The sequence below is a fragment of the Cygnus atratus genome, chromosome 10 (genome assembly GCF_013377495.2).
Source record: "Cygnus atratus isolate AKBS03 ecotype Queensland, Australia chromosome 10, CAtr_DNAZoo_HiC_assembly, whole genome shotgun sequence".
Taxonomy (NCBI): Eukaryota; Metazoa; Chordata; class Aves; order Anseriformes; family Anatidae; genus Cygnus; species Cygnus atratus.
This window is the reverse complement of record NC_066371.1, coordinates 11,444,134-11,458,604: the sequence shown is the minus strand read 5'-3', so window position 1 is coordinate 11,458,604 and position 14,471 is coordinate 11,444,134. Positions and strand designations below refer to the sequence as shown.

General features: G+C 59.5%; 1 protein-coding gene across 6 annotated transcripts in view; it reads left to right on the top strand.

The window, feature by feature from the left end:
- Window positions 1–14,471, top strand: part of PLXNA1 (plexin A1) — a 107,474-nt gene that overhangs the window by 71,251 nt on the left and 21,752 nt on the right. For all 6 annotated transcript variants that reach the window (XM_035546740.2, XM_035546737.2, XM_035546736.2 and 3 more), the window contains exons 12-22: window positions 118–308; window positions 3,515–3,666; window positions 4,015–4,135; window positions 4,490–4,626; window positions 5,127–5,294; window positions 6,199–6,292; window positions 6,792–7,031; window positions 7,195–7,338; window positions 8,222–8,456; window positions 9,890–10,032; window positions 13,772–14,028. In XM_035546740.2, the coding sequence (XP_035402633.1) occupies window positions 118–308; window positions 3,515–3,666; window positions 4,015–4,135; window positions 4,490–4,626; window positions 5,127–5,294; window positions 6,199–6,292; window positions 6,792–7,031; window positions 7,195–7,338; window positions 8,222–8,456; window positions 9,890–10,032; window positions 13,772–14,028 (1,882 nt within the window). The remainder of the gene's footprint in view (window positions 1–117; window positions 309–3,514; window positions 3,667–4,014; window positions 4,136–4,489; window positions 4,627–5,126; window positions 5,295–6,198; window positions 6,293–6,791; window positions 7,032–7,194; window positions 7,339–8,221; window positions 8,457–9,889; window positions 10,033–13,771; window positions 14,029–14,471) is intronic.

Here is a 14,471-nt window from a genome sequence, read left to right as displayed (position 1 = left end):
GCAGCGATGCTCCCAGCCACATCCCCCAGCAGGTGCCCTCCTCCCTGGAGCCCTGTGCCCCCATGCTGGGGCTGGGGGGGGGCCATGCTGACCCCCGTGCCCTTCATACTGTTGCAGCCCACCTGTACAAGTGCTCGGCCTTGCGGGAGAGCTGCGGGCTGTGCCTCAAGGCCGACCCGCGCTTCGAGTGCGGCTGGTGCGTGTCGGAGAAGCGCTGCTCGCTGCGGCAGCACTGCCTGGCCCCCGAGAGCAGCTGGATGCACGCCAGCAGCGGCAACAGCCGCTGCACCGACCCCAAGATCACCAAGGTACGCGGGGACGGGGTGGGAGTGGGGACAGAGCTCTCCGGTGGCACGTCAGAGCGGCCGGGGGTTGGCTTCTGGGCCCATCTCTGAGGTTCCCCCTGTTCCTCCTGCGTGTGGATGGAGGATCCGGGGAAAGCCGTGGATCTGGGCTGCTCCTGGCCTTGTCGCTGGGGCCAGCAGTTCATCATCCCCCCCCTCTCTGGCAGCTCTTATGGCCCTCGTTCAGTCAGATTGCGAGCAGTAATGTTAACATGTCTGTAGGGCCGGGCTCCAGGCGCGTCAGGAGGGCTCGGCGGGTAATTCCGTGTGCTGCGTTCCGCTTACCCACGGCTCGCGGGGCAGGCAGGCACTGCCGGTGTTAATTACCGCAGTCTTAGCATCGTTATCTGATCTGTTTGGGTTTCTGTGTCTTATCTGATAGAAGCTGGAAAGGAGAGGGGGCTGCCTGCGGGTCCCTTCCTTTTGGGAATGGGGCTGAATCCCAGCGCCTGCATCGAGCCTGGGCAGCCCGGTCCCAGCTGGGGTTAACAGGGCTTCTGGAAATCACCTCGCGGGCTGCTCGTTGCTGCTGCCGTCCTGCCGATGGGGCTCCCTGTGACAGCTCCAGCCCCGAGGTGTCCCGGGGTACCCCTGAGGGTGGCTGGGGCTGTGAGCTGCAAGCATCCTCACGCACACCGCAGCTTCCAAGCAGCAGCTGGTGGCTGGCCTCGGTCTCGGTCTCTCCAGCCCTGCATCGTTACCCAGTTTTGCACTAATTGCAGATGGGGCATAAATGGGTCTGTTAGCAGGTGGGCTTGACCTTGGTGCCGCTCCGGGGCTGATGCGAGCTGGCGGTCGGTGCAGATGCATGCGGCTGTTGGCGTGGTGCTCCTCCGGCAGCCTCCTGCTGCTGCTTTCCACAGCCCTGTCCTGGCTGTGGGCAGGGAGCAGCCGGGCCAGCACAGGGTGTGAGGAAATGGGAGTCCTACAGAGATTTCGGAAGGACCTGGAGCCTGTCTCCAGCACAGTGCAGGAGAGCAGCTGTATTCACAGCTGGTGGAGCTGGGCTGGGAGATGACCACAGTTCTTTACCCATGGTCTTGCCCATCACGTGGTGAGGGGAAGAAGCAGCCCTACAAACCTGCCTGGTGCTGGCTGTCACCCACAGAGTGATGTCCTTTCCCAGGGCCATCCGCTGCCCCGGCTCCCCGTGTCCATGCTGCAGCTGCCCAAGCTGGGAGTGAGCAACTCGTGCCCGCTGGAGCCATTTACCTGTTGATTTAAAAGGACCCTGTGAAACCAATTAGCAGAAGAGCGGTGCTGTTTGTGGGGCTGGGGGTTCGGAGGTGGAGGGGGGCACTCGGGGCAGGCTCTGCCCTCCTTGCCAGCGCCCCGCTCCCACGCGGCTTGTTTAGCTGTGACCTTCCTGTGCTGCGCAGCCAGCGGGGTCATCCCTTTCCCGGGCTCGTTTCTCCCCAAACGCGTGGCCCTTGTCAGGTTTGCCGCAGAGAAAGAGGAATCTAACACGCCGGAGCAGCTTTTAACACTCGTTTAGGAATACCAAACAAACAGCCGCTCTTCGCCAGCTGCCCCGGTGGAGCTCGGCGGAGGGGGAAGAGCAAATCTGATCGCTGGCTGCAGCTGCTGTGCTGAGCCCTGATCCCGGGCTTTCACAGGGGGCTCTGTTGGCTTTAGGCAAACCGCAGCGCCCCAAAGCCCAGGAGGGTTTTGCCGCCGTGTAAACCGGGAGATGTGGGTGCCTCGGGTTTGCTGTGTGCCCCAGGGTGCTGGTGCTAGCTCCGCCACTGCCCTGGGACATGTCCCCGTGCTGGGCTTTGTGCAGAGCAGCATTTGGCCGTGCTGAAGGTGAGGAGCCTCGTGCAAACGTGGAGGCGATGGTGGTTAACCCCAGAAGCGATCACTGCAGCTGAGCCGTGCAGAAGTGACCCCTGGCTCTGTGCTGCCCATCGGGACAGGGGATGTGGATGATGGCCGCTGCCGCATGCTTCCTTCCCTCCGCTCGTCCGCCTTCCCTCGCTGCGGGGCTGCATCCAGGAGCGAGCTGTGTGCGAGGAGCAGGAGCATCCAGCTGGCACTGGCCCTGGGCTTGCAGCTGCCCGGAGCTGCCAGGAATGCAGCGAGCTGGTGCGTGCTCACTTGTCGCGTGAGCGCAGCCGTAGGGCGAGGCTGGCCAGGTGCCGGCCTGAGCGCAAGAGGAGAGATCTCCCCGTGCTCAGGGAGACCTCCGGCAGAGCTGGAGGACAGCGTGAGCAGAGAGGGCATCACCTCCCTCCAAAGGGTCCCTTCTCCTCGATCAAGATGCACCTTCCTCCTGGACCGACCCAGCCTGCATTCGTCTCTTCCTCACCTTCTGCTTGCAGCTGCTTTTTCCCTGCTCCCTCTCCATCTCCGTGCCACCAGCCCCATCTCCCATCCCAGCCCGGGCACACGCAGCCCTGCCATTAATTCTGCTTAGCGCTGCAGGTGTGCGCTGGGCCCCGGGGCCAGCGAGCGCTGGTGTAAAATCGCCCGTAATTGCCTCGTTGGAGGCAGCGGTGGGCCTGCGCCTCTCCGTTCATCCGTCATCCCGCTGCCTCTTGTCAGGCCACACCTGTCCGCTTTATTGGGAATCATCCTGGTAAATGAGGCGCGGCGCGGGGCGGAGGCTCTCCAGCAGCCAGCCAGCCTCGGCACGGGGTTTGCTGGCAGAGAGAAGCCCGACGGCGGCGAGCAGGACCTGTGTTCCCCCTTCTGCCCCCCGCCTGCTGCGTGGTGAAGGAGGAGAGGGCTCCCCGCAGGGCCACCGCTGGCTCTGCCGCTCCAGCGGGGACATGGTGGGGATGGTTTCTCCTTTGGGGACATCTTGGGACCCTCATCCCCATGTATGAGAGACCTGCCCAAAGGCAAATCCACGTGTGTCTGTGCTGTTTGGCTTGGTTGGAGACACGTTGGTGCTACCCCGTCTCCTTCCTGTCCCTGTCCTTGTCACCTGTGGGGTGGCTCCGTCTGCAGCAGGGTGTCCAGGTCCCAGCCCGCTGCATCTGGCACCTCCTCCCTTGTTCCTTGGTGGCTGTGTGAACACGGCTGTCGTTTGGGAAGTCTTTCCTGCAGATGCTCCGGTGTTAGCACAGCTCATCTGCTCCTCGCTGTGCATCCTGGTGCCCCGCGACCGCAGCCGGTGGCGCCTGCCGGCTCCGGTCCCTCGGCTGACATGCTGTGCTGTCCCCTAGCTGTCACCTGAGACGGGCCCCAGGCAAGGAGGGACCCGCCTGACCATCACCGGAGAGAACCTGGGCCTCAAGTTTGAAGACGTGCGCTGGGGAGTTCGAGTGGGCAAAGTGATGTGCATCCCCATCGAGAGCGAGTACATCAGTGCTGAGCAGTAAGTGCCTGCCGAGGGCTGGGCGCGCTCCGGGTCACCTCGGTGCACGGGGGATGGGGGTCTTGGGGTGCCTGTGCCCACAGGAAACGTGGCACTGCCAGAGAGACAAGGATCTGCTGGACACGGTTGCTCTGGGCTGTGGCGAGGAGCCTGAAGATGCTGGGGGAGCTCTCCTCGGGTCTGGCAGTAACCAACGGCCACCGCCGTGGTTTCTTAGTGACCCCGTTGGCATCTGGGACCTTTGCGTGGTGCCAGAGTGGTCCTGTTTTTGAGGCTGGTCTTCCCCTGCAGCACACAGGGAGTGTCTCAGTGCCAGGGCACTGGAGGCTTCTTCCCCATGTCTTTTAGGATCGTGTGTGAAATCGGCGATGCCAGCCCGAGCAAGGTCCACGACGCGCGGGTGGAGGTGTGCATCCAGGACTGCTCCCCCAGCTACCGCGCCACCTCGCCCAAGAGCTTCACCTTCGTGGTAAGGGCTGGCATCGTCCCCCGTGCTGGGGACAGGGCTGGCACTGTGTGTGGGTGGCTGCTGTGGGATGGAGGCAGTGCTGGGTGTTTGGGGGCTGCCTCTGAGCTGACTGTTAGAAAACTGGCCCCGGTTCCCCTGGGGATGCTCTGGGCAGGAGTCGGGTCGTGCTGGTTGCGTTTCTCCACGGCTGTCCCTGCAGTCCTGCTGGCACCGTCTGCCCCTGACGCCGTGCCCCATCCCTGCCCCATGGGTCCCTCTCCTTTGGGGCAAGCTGCATCCCTGCTCGGGGCTGCTTTGAGGCCCGGTTTTGGAGCTGGCCCTTGAGCTCCCGGGGCTGTTCCTTTCCCTCGGCAGACGCCCACCTTCTCCCGAGTGATCCCCGCCCGGGGCCCTCTCTCCGGCGGCACCTGGATCGCCATCGAAGGAAGCCACCTGAATGCTGGCAGCAACGTCACCGTCACCATCGGGGGACGGCCCTGTGCCTTCTCATGGTGAGGGGGCACGCAGGTTGGAGGGGGACAGGAGGTGGGAGCTCCAGAGACAGCAGGACCCCCAGGCAGAGCAGCCACATCCCGCGGGTGCCTGGAGGAGCCTCTCCCTCCGAAACCTCTTTGTGTCAGAGGCTCCAGGAAGAGCCCAAAGAACAGGGATTTTTCTCTAAAAGCACAAAGCCCTGAGGCATGAAGTGGATAATTTTTAGATTAGGGATGATAATGGAGCGGCTCTTTAAATATTTTCCTGCGGTAATTACTGGTTATCAGCCCTAATCGCTGCTGTTTGCAGCAGCCGCGCAATGGGAACGCTCAGGAGCTGCTCAGCCTTTCCCGGCTGCCTTTTGTTTCATTTCTTGAGTTTATTTTACTCTCCTCCCTCCGTTTCCCTCCCGGCACTTTCACAAGGGACAGGGCTTTGGGGGAGGGGCCTGGGCACCCCTGGGTGCCATCGGCTCCCACCTTCGTGGTGCCCAACTCTTGCCACATTTCTGCCCCAGGAGAAGCGCCCGTGAGATCCGCTGCAGGACGCCCCCCGGGCACACCCCCGGCGGGTCCCCCATCCTCATCAACATCAACCGGGCAGAGCTGAGCAACCCGGAGGTGAAGTACAACTACACGGAGGACCCCACTATCCAAAAGATTGATCCCGAGTGGAGCATCAACAGGTGAGAGGTGCCCGCGGGGAGCCTGCAGGGAGGCGGTGGGATGTGGGGAGGGCTCTGCTCTGCACGGATCCCCGCTCCTGTCGGGTGTTTCTCGGCGCTGCCGCAATATCCACCGGGCCGTGCTCCAGAGGTGCGACGAGAGGAACGCGAGGAATGGCTTGGCACCGGGTGCCTGCGAGCTCCTGGCCCGCAGCGCTCAGCCTGGCAGGGGGCAAGAGCAGAGAGCGCTTCGGATCTGCTTAATTTCAGCTTGACATTTGGTGGCAGCGAATAAAATTAAAGTATTTCCCATCGGGGGATTTTTGAAATGTTTACATATTTTTCTAAAAGGTTTGAATTGGCTGGAGAGGAGGTGAAGGAATCCATTAAGTGCTTGCACCGAGGGAAAGCTTCCCCAGGGTGCTGATGAGGCACGAGCTCCCCAGGGGCATGGCCGAGCTCTCCGGGACTTGCGGGGCTTTTAATTCCCAGTGGTGGAGAAAACCCTGCAGGGATCAGCCTGCCCTGTCACCATGGAGAAAGGGGGTGGTGGAGAGGACCTCTTGCTAGTGACACTTTCCAATCGTAGATGCTTGGGTTTCTTTACTGGGAGCTGCATTCGGACTGCAGCCCATGCAGACACAGGGTGGGATGTTAGTGGTATTGAGCAGGTTTTTGTATCTCTGCTTGTCTCCTGGATTGGTGGAGTTGATTTGGTGCTGGTCAATGCCAGATCCTGCTGGCCACGGTGGCATCTGGGTGGGATACCAGGTCCCTGGAGGGGCATAACAGGTCCCTGGAGGTAGCGCAGTGCAGCCAGGCTGCGGCGGATGGGTGTCTGGCTGCTGAGGGTGGGCGTTTCTCTCCCAGAAGTGGGGACCCAGGGTCACGGCCGTTTCTCCTAACCCGTTGTCTCTGTCTCTAGTGGTGGGACGCTGCTGACTGTGACTGGCACCAACCTGGCTACCATCAAGGAGCCCAAGATCCGGGCCAAGTACTGCAGCTCTGAAAGGGAGAATGTAAGTGGTGCTGGATGATGGGGAGGGCAGGGCACAAGGAAGAGGGATGCCATCTCTCTGCAACACGTGGCATAAAGCACATCCCCTCCTCTCACGTGTGATGCCGTGGAAGGGGTGGTGTCCAGGGGCTGCACCCACAAGAGGTGCAGCGATACCTCTTCAGGGCCTCGGGCCAGGCACTGCCAGGATGGGATATTAACATACAAAAATGATGGGAGGTTTGTGGGATGTCTTCAGGACAAAGATCCCATCCCCAGCAAGCTCCCACCCACCACCCATCACACACCCGTTGCAAACAGAAGTCCCTCTCTGCCCCTGAAACGCAGCTGCTAGGGTGGCACGTGTGGCCCTGTCGACATTATGGCACAGGGAAGGAGAACCCAAATCAGTCCTGTTGCCAGAGGGAAGGCAGAGCCAGTGCTTGCAGGAGATTTCTGTGGGGTCAGATCCTGACCTTGCTGCCAGGAGCAGGTCTGATCCGGGTCCGTGCCTCCCGCAGAACTGCACGGTGTACAACGACACCACCATGGTGTGCTATGCGCCCTCCATCGACAACCCCGAGCGGAGCCCTCCAGAGGTCGGCGACCGCCCGGACGAGATCGGCTTCATCATGGATAACGTCCAGGCCCTGCTGATCGTCAACACCACCAACTTCGTCTACTACCCGGACCCTGTCTTCGAACCACTCAGCCCCACGGGGATGCTGGAGCTGAAGCCCAGCTCTCCCCTCATCCTCAAGGTAAGGCAGTGGGCACCCGGGGCATGTTCCCCCACCGAGGGGGCTCTTGTCTCTCCTGGGGCAAAGTCTTCCGCTGCAAGGGCACAAATTGGCTCCGTGATGAGGTTTTGGAGCATTCCCCGTTGCACGAGAGCTGACTGTCTCCTTCTTCGTTCCCTCAAAGGGCAGGAACCTGCTCCCTCCGGGTGCCGGGAACTCCCGCTTGAACTACACGGTGCTGATCGGGGACACTCCCTGCACCCTGACTGTGTCCGAGACCCAGCTCCTCTGCGAGTCGCCCAACCTCACGGGCCAGCACAAAGTCACGGTAAGCGGGACCCCTCCCGGGCACCGGGCAGGAGGTGGGGGGGAGAAAACAAAGGGTTTTGCTCTGGGGATGCGGCCATGGCTGGAAACCAGCTGGCGTTTGGGGCACTGGTGCCTTTTTTCTCATGGCCCCAGTTGGGTGTCCCACGTGTCCCCACGTGTCCGTATCCCAGCACTGCCCACGCTGGGTGCTTGTCCTCAGATGATGCTCGGTGTGGATGCAGCCCTCGGGAGCCTTGATTCTGCTCCCCAGGCATCGCTCTCCCTAACTGTGTGTTTGATAGGACCAAATACTTTGTCCTCTCCCTGGCACGCTCAGCCAGGCATTCCCACGTCCCTGCTGGCCCTGCCAACATCCCCCCTTCCCCGCTGGGTGCCAAGGCACAGCCGGTGCCGTGCAGGGGGGGGTTCCCACCCCTTCCCCACCCCTTCCCCACCCCTTGCCCACCCCTTCCCCAGTCGCTACCCGTGCTGTAAGCGAGACTCCGTGCGTGTCAGGTTGTCGCACAGCAGTGCTGGCGCTCCAGCTCCGCGCGGCCTCTGCCTGCTTGAAAGGGACCCCGTGCCATCCCCCCAGGCTCCCCATCCATCAGGGAACTTGCTTCACATCCCATCTGTTCTCGTAACGCTGTCTGAATGAGACATCAAACTCCCTGCCTGCTCCGTGTGCGCACGGCGGCAGCGCAGCAGCGTGCGTCCTGCATCCCATCACAGCGCGCCGTGCTGCTCCGAGCTGCCGTGTGCCCCGTGCCCCGTAGGGTTTAGAGGGATCCTCCACGTTTCCCCAATCCCCCAGGCTCCGTGTGGCTCCCAGGGCAGCAGGCGTGGCAGGAGGGCACGTGCACCCTTGACTCCCGGCCCTTTTCGTTTTCCCCGTGGCGCAGATTAAGGCCGGGGGGTTCGAGTTCTCCCCGGGGACGCTGCAGATCTACTCGGACAGCCTGCTCACCCTGCCCGCCATCATCGGCATCGGCGGCGGGGGCGGCCTGCTGCTCCTCATCATCATCATCGTCCTCATCGCCTACAAGCGCAAGTCCCGGGACGCCGACCGCACCCTGAAGCGCCTCCAGCTGCAGATGGACAACCTGGAGTCCCGGGTGGCCCTCGAGTGCAAAGAGGGTGAGCGGTGCTGGGCTTTGTCTTGGGTCGGGGGGCAGTGGCCGGCACCGTGAGATGCAGTTGTCCCTTACCAGCCTCAGTGAGCGGGGCCAGAATCGGGCCATCTGCCTCCCGCCTCCATCCTCCTCCTCTGTCCTGACACCCTGCGGGCTCTCCTGCTCCCATCTGGACTCATTTTGGGTGGAATTTGGGGATTTTTCCAGTTAAGGAATTCCCCTTTTCTTTCTTTTCTCGCGTTCCCCTCCAAACACGAGAAAAGGGAGCAGGGAAGGTAGCAGGGGCTGCCCATGAGCAGGCAATTGGTCTCTCATTACGTGACAGACGGATGCTGAGAAATTGGACAGAATTCCCTGTATGATCCTGCTGATAAAACCTAATTGCCCATTATCCCCCTGAGCTGGCTCCCGAGGCCCTGACCTTGCCAACCACAGCTCCAACCAGCCCGGAGGCTGCCGATGGAGCAGGCACCTAAAACAAGATGATAAAAAAAAAAAAGGGGAAGAAAGAAAGAAAAACCCTTTGCTTCCCCAAATCCCCATCCCCAAACAGGCATGTGGATGGCGATGGTGACAGGGAGAGGGGAGGGAGCTGGTGGAGGGGCTGGTGTCTTGTCTTCCACAGCTGGCAGATAAAAGGATCTGCTTTTAATTAAAAGGCACAATCTCTTCCCTGCCTTTTCTCTTTTCTAGTCCCACTAGTTACAGATAAGATAGCACGCCTTTCAAGCTGACGGTTTGTTTTTTCTCATCAGGCTGACAAGCCTGCAGTCCTGTGCTGTGCTTTCAGCTCCCTTTAAAGTGCCATTAATTTGATTTTTCTGAGGGTTTTCTCCCCCCACCCCCAGCTCCCCCCCATCTTTCCCCGGTGCATCTCCCGGACTCCTCTCTGTCAGCTTTTCCCTGTAGGTGCAATTAAAGGTTCAGGACCCCCCCCTGCGCTGCTTTCCCCTGGGAATCGGAGCTGGCTCGCCTCGGCTCGGGAGGTGCTGCGGTGGGTGTGTTCAGCTCTTCTCTCCAGTAGTATTTAGGTCAAAACAAAATGAGGACATTCTTGTGGTTTCGGCTAACGTTTCCCCCAGAAGCTCTGGCTTTCCTCAAGGCCGGGCTGCCCGCAGGATCCCTGGGAGCATGCGAGGGCTGAGCAAGGGGGACTGGAGCCCTTTGGGACCCGGTGGTCCTGTTCTCAGATCTACCACTTGATTTCTTCTGGGGAGAGCATCCCCTCTGTCCGCAGCTCGGTTTTTCTTTCTCCATCTATGAAATGGGAACAGATTTAATAGCCTTGCCTGAGGATGGGGATGCAGATCTGGCTTGAGCCTGCGAGCTGCCTTGAGACCCATCCGTCGGGTGTCGGGGGCATAGCAGAGGCTGGGTGGCAAAGTTGTGTGCTGGGGCTCGGGGCCGCGTTGCTCAATTCTGCTTTTTCCCCTCCAGCTTTTGCCGAGCTGCAGACTGACATTAACGAACTGACAAACGACCTGGATGGGGCCGGCATCCCCTTCCTGGATTACCGCACGTACGCCATGCGAGTTCTCTTCCCCGGGATAGAAGACCACCCCGTGCTGAAGGAGATGGAGGTGGGGTGCCGTGCGTCTGTCTGTCTGTCTCTGCGGTGGTTCATGCTGGGGGCATGCCTCTGGGATGCCTGCCCTGGAAAAGCGAGGATTTGTAGGGTGGCGATGCTCATCTGCCTCCCTTGCAACTTGTTTTCAGCTGTGAAAAAGGAGTTTTGGGAGTTTTAGAGTAGGATGTCATAAGTGTAAGGCTGGAGAGATGCTTTGGTCCTCAAGCAGACAGTGAGGGATGCAGGCTGGTGAAGGTGGGCAGAAATACCCTGTTTCCATAGCTAACCTTTGCCAAAACAGGGATTGAGCCCACCCCGAGGCAATGGAGTGGGTAAACAGCAAAGAGCAGGGAGAGCAAAGTGTTTTGGGGATGTGGGGTCGGAATAACGAAGGAAGGCAATTGCTGCTGCTTCTGTGCTTGCAAGGCTGGTGGTTGCATCGCAGGAGGGGCAGAGGAAACTTTGTGGATCAAGTATTGGGGGCATACATCCAAAACCACCACGTGTGGGTGGTGGATACCCACGTCCCCTTTTATCTGGGGCTGTGCAAACCCCGTGCCAGCTCGTGCTTCCCACTGACGGGGCACCTGCAGCTCATCCACCGGTGCTGGAGCCCTGCAATGAAGCCCGAGGCTCCTACTGGTGTGGGCACGGTGGAGCTGGAGGGACACCCGATGGGCTTGGCCACTGCCCCAGCCTCGCACAGCGAAGAGCATCTCGCCGTGTGGCAGCCACCGTGAGCACAGCCCGGCCGCTGAGCGGTTACTGCGCTCCCTGACATTAATATCAATATTTATATTAATATCATTGCTGCTGTCATTTTCTACGGCACTTGCCTTATTCAATTGGATTTGTTTGATGCCTGACTGGCCACTCTTTGCCAGCAGACTTGTCCAACATCACCTGCTGCCCCGGCTCCGTTTCCCCATGCGGGGCGCTACCCGGGTGTCCTGCCCCCGCGCCCCAACCCAGCTCCCTCTCCTCTCCCCACGCCTGGTGAATTTGGGGCACAGCAACTGGCTTCTCCTTCGTAGGGCTGCTGAGGCCGCACCTGCTTGGAGAAACGAGGGGGGTTAAACCTTAGCTTTCCCTCGCTGCTGGCCTGGCGAGGTAATTAATGTTGATGTGGGCTTCGTGACGAATTTAGGGGAAGCAGCCGGCCCTGGTGCAGGATGCACGGGTACTGGTTACGATGCAACGCGCTCTTACCACCTGCAAGTGCGCGTGCTGGCGTAGTCAGCCAGCATGGCCACGGCGTGGGGAGCTGGCCCCGTGCCTGCTCCCTAATCCCAGCTCCGGAGGCGGCGAGGACCCTGCTTCCGTGGATTTCCCCCTTGCAGCTCAGGTTTCCCAGCTGCTCAGAGCCATTGCGCCCGCGGGGAGCAGTGCAGCGGGTGTGAAAGCAGCCCTCCCTCGGGCACGGCCCTTCCTGTCCATGTGGAAGCCTGGTGCTCTGCTCTGCTTCGCTCTTGCTCTTGAAGGTTTTTCCCTGAAGGGCCGGGGCGAGGTGGGGCGGTGGTGCCGGGCTGTGGCAGAGCCCCCGCAGCAGGCGCGTGGAGGGGGCGTCGCGGAGGGAGGGGGAACAGAAACCTCTCCTGGCAGCATCTGTCAGATGCTGCAATCCCTTCCAGAGGGGAGAAGGGTGGAAACGGTATCAAACCGGAGCTCTGGAAAGGAAATCGCAGGGGAGTAATTGTGCATCCATCGGCTGCGAGGGGGGGCAGGCAGGAGTTGCTCCACTCCCAGCTCCTAATTCAAAACATCCCACCGGCGAGCATCCAGGCTCAGCCTTGCCGGGGGAACAAGGGGTTAAAGTTGCATAGGAGCCAAGAAAAAAAAAAAAAGAAAAGATTAAATAAAGCAACTACAGTTGTGCAAGCTTCATATAATTTAATCAGGTTTGCTTTTATTTGTCTCTTTACTCCGCGTGTAACGTTAGCTGTTGTGAGTGCTGGGAGGGAGACGGCGCTTGCTCACGCACCCGCTAATCCACAGCCAAGTATTACACTGTCATTACCAGTTCCCTTTCTCTTTAGGTTTGCTGGGGGGAGGTTTGTTGCTTTGTGTGAATTTAAGCCTGATTAAATATTTAATTCGGTATTGTTCATTTATTTCTGCTAATGATCAGCAAGTTAAACACGGCGGCCCAGCCAGGCGGGGAGGCAGCGGGGCGGTGCGTGTGTGCAGCGCTGGGCGCGGGCTGCGTGCGATGATGGGCTTTGCTCATCCCCTTGTGCTCTTCCCAAAGTCCCCGTCCGATGGCTGCTGTTGGACGGGGCCCATTTCCCAGCTTGTTGAGCTCCAGCTGCTCCTCTCACGGAGATGCAGCTCTGATCAGATCTGGCTGTCTCCTGATGGAGCAGTTGTTGCTCAGGGCACCGACGCTCCTCGTGCAGCCCTCAGCTGGCTGCTGGAGGGACACAGTCCCTTGCCCCACTGGCTCTGAGCTGGCTTTTAGGGTCACTGCCCTGAGAGACAGCAGTGGGGTCTTCCTGTGCCGAGGAGGCCTTTGTGTGTGTCTGCAGGGAGCCATCGGTGCTGCTGGACCTCAGGCACCCGCCTGGATTAGTGGTGTCGTTGCACTGAGGTCCCCGTGTGGTCCAGAGGGGAGAGGCTTGGGGAGCAGGTAATTTAAAGCACGTGTTCCCAGCGGGATGTAAACCTCTGAGATGTGATAAAATAAGCCAAGCCACGTGCTTGCTCACAGGAGGAACCCCAAGGTTTGGGGTCACTCCCCTGTCCCCATTCTGGGATGCCTAGGGGCAGGCACCCCCTCACCTGGGTGCTGAGGGGACACGTGTCACCTGAGGGTTGTGTGACAAAAAAGGCAAGGAAATGGGGTTTATTTAATTTTTTTCCCTGTGGGAATGTCAGCAGTTTGGAGGGGGAAGTCGCAGCCACGAGAAGCTTCGCTGAACCAAAGAGCAGTGATCCAAAGTTGTGATTGAAGTGAAATGATTTGATGTGTCAAAACCCTCTTCTTCATTTTGAGTTGATGTTTTGAAATGAAGAGCGTTGTTTTGTCTCCAAATATCGACATGAAATGAAATTTTTCACTTATTCTCCCAATCAGGAAGACAAGGGGAAAAAAAAATCATTAAAATTGACGTTTTACCGCAGCAAGGCTTTTATTCAGAGGAAACCATCTTTTCTAATGGGAAGATGTTGTGTGTAAAAATGCTCATTTCTGATGAGAAATATGGTCGGTGCTGACCAGAGCAGCGCTAACGAAGGCAGTGTGGAGATGAAAGCAGCCCAGCCCAGTCCCTGCTGGGCACTGCGGAGCCAGGAACGGCCCGAGATGCAGCTTCAAACGCCTCCAGAGCAAAGGGAATATTTCAGGCTGTGTCTGGAGAGGGGCAGACCCAGGTTTCCACTATTTGCTTGTATGTCTGAAACCCATCCACCTAAAACCAGGCGAGTTTGCTGTCTGCAGAGCTCAGTGCCGAGGCTTTCTTTGCTTTGTGGGTATTAAGAAGGAGCAGGAACTCCGTCCGTGCGATACCCACGGCATGTGCTGCAGAGCCTGGGGTGGGAGCTGGCCTTCTTCTTAGCTGAAATTGAAATTGTGATGTGTGTTTTTTGGTTCAAGGAGAGTTTATGTGAGCGAAGTGCATGTATGTGCTTCGGGAGAGTCTTTGTGTTTGTGTACAGCGATGCCCTGAGATGGTGCTCACCTGATGTGCAGCCCACCTGCCTTCCCATCGCCCTCCCTCTCGTGCCCATCTCCCAGCTTTGCTCTATCCTCGCAGGTCCAGGCGAACGTGGAGAAGTCCTTGACCCTCTTCGGGCAGCTGCTGAACAAGAAGCACTTCTTGCTGACCTTCATCCGCACCCTGGAGGCCCAGCGGAGCTTCTCCATGCGGGACCGCGGCAACGTGGCCTCCCTCATCATGACGGCGCTGCAGGGGGAGATGGAGTACGCGACGGGCGTGCTGAAGCAGCTCCTCTCCGACCTCATCGAGAAGAACCTGGAGAGTAAGAACCACCCCAAGCTGCTCTTGCGGAGGTGAGTTTCCATCCAAGAGCTGGGCGGTGGTGCCCAGGCAACTTCTGTGTGCGTGGGGACACGAGGTGGTGTCATTTTGGGGTGCCACCAGTGATGGCATTGGCGTTGGCTGTGCCTCGCTGTCAGCACTCCTCTCGGTGCCCCTGTGTGCTGGCAGCTGGCAGGAGTCCTCCCTTGCCTGCTGCCTCTCTGGGGCTTGCCCACCTTGCCAGGCTCCTGGGGGTTTTCATGGGGAAGCCAAGTGGATCTTCTCAAGCCAGGAGTCTTGCCCGGGGCCGGGGGAGAGCACGAGCAGGAGGCAGCGTGCCAAGCCCTGCTGTGAGTCTGCCTGGCCCATCAATATTTAATGATAGCTCTGAGCTCTCCTTCATCACGGGCTGATGAATATTGAAAGATACACCAAGTGTGGAACAAAAACGATTAATAAGCTCCACCAGCCCACC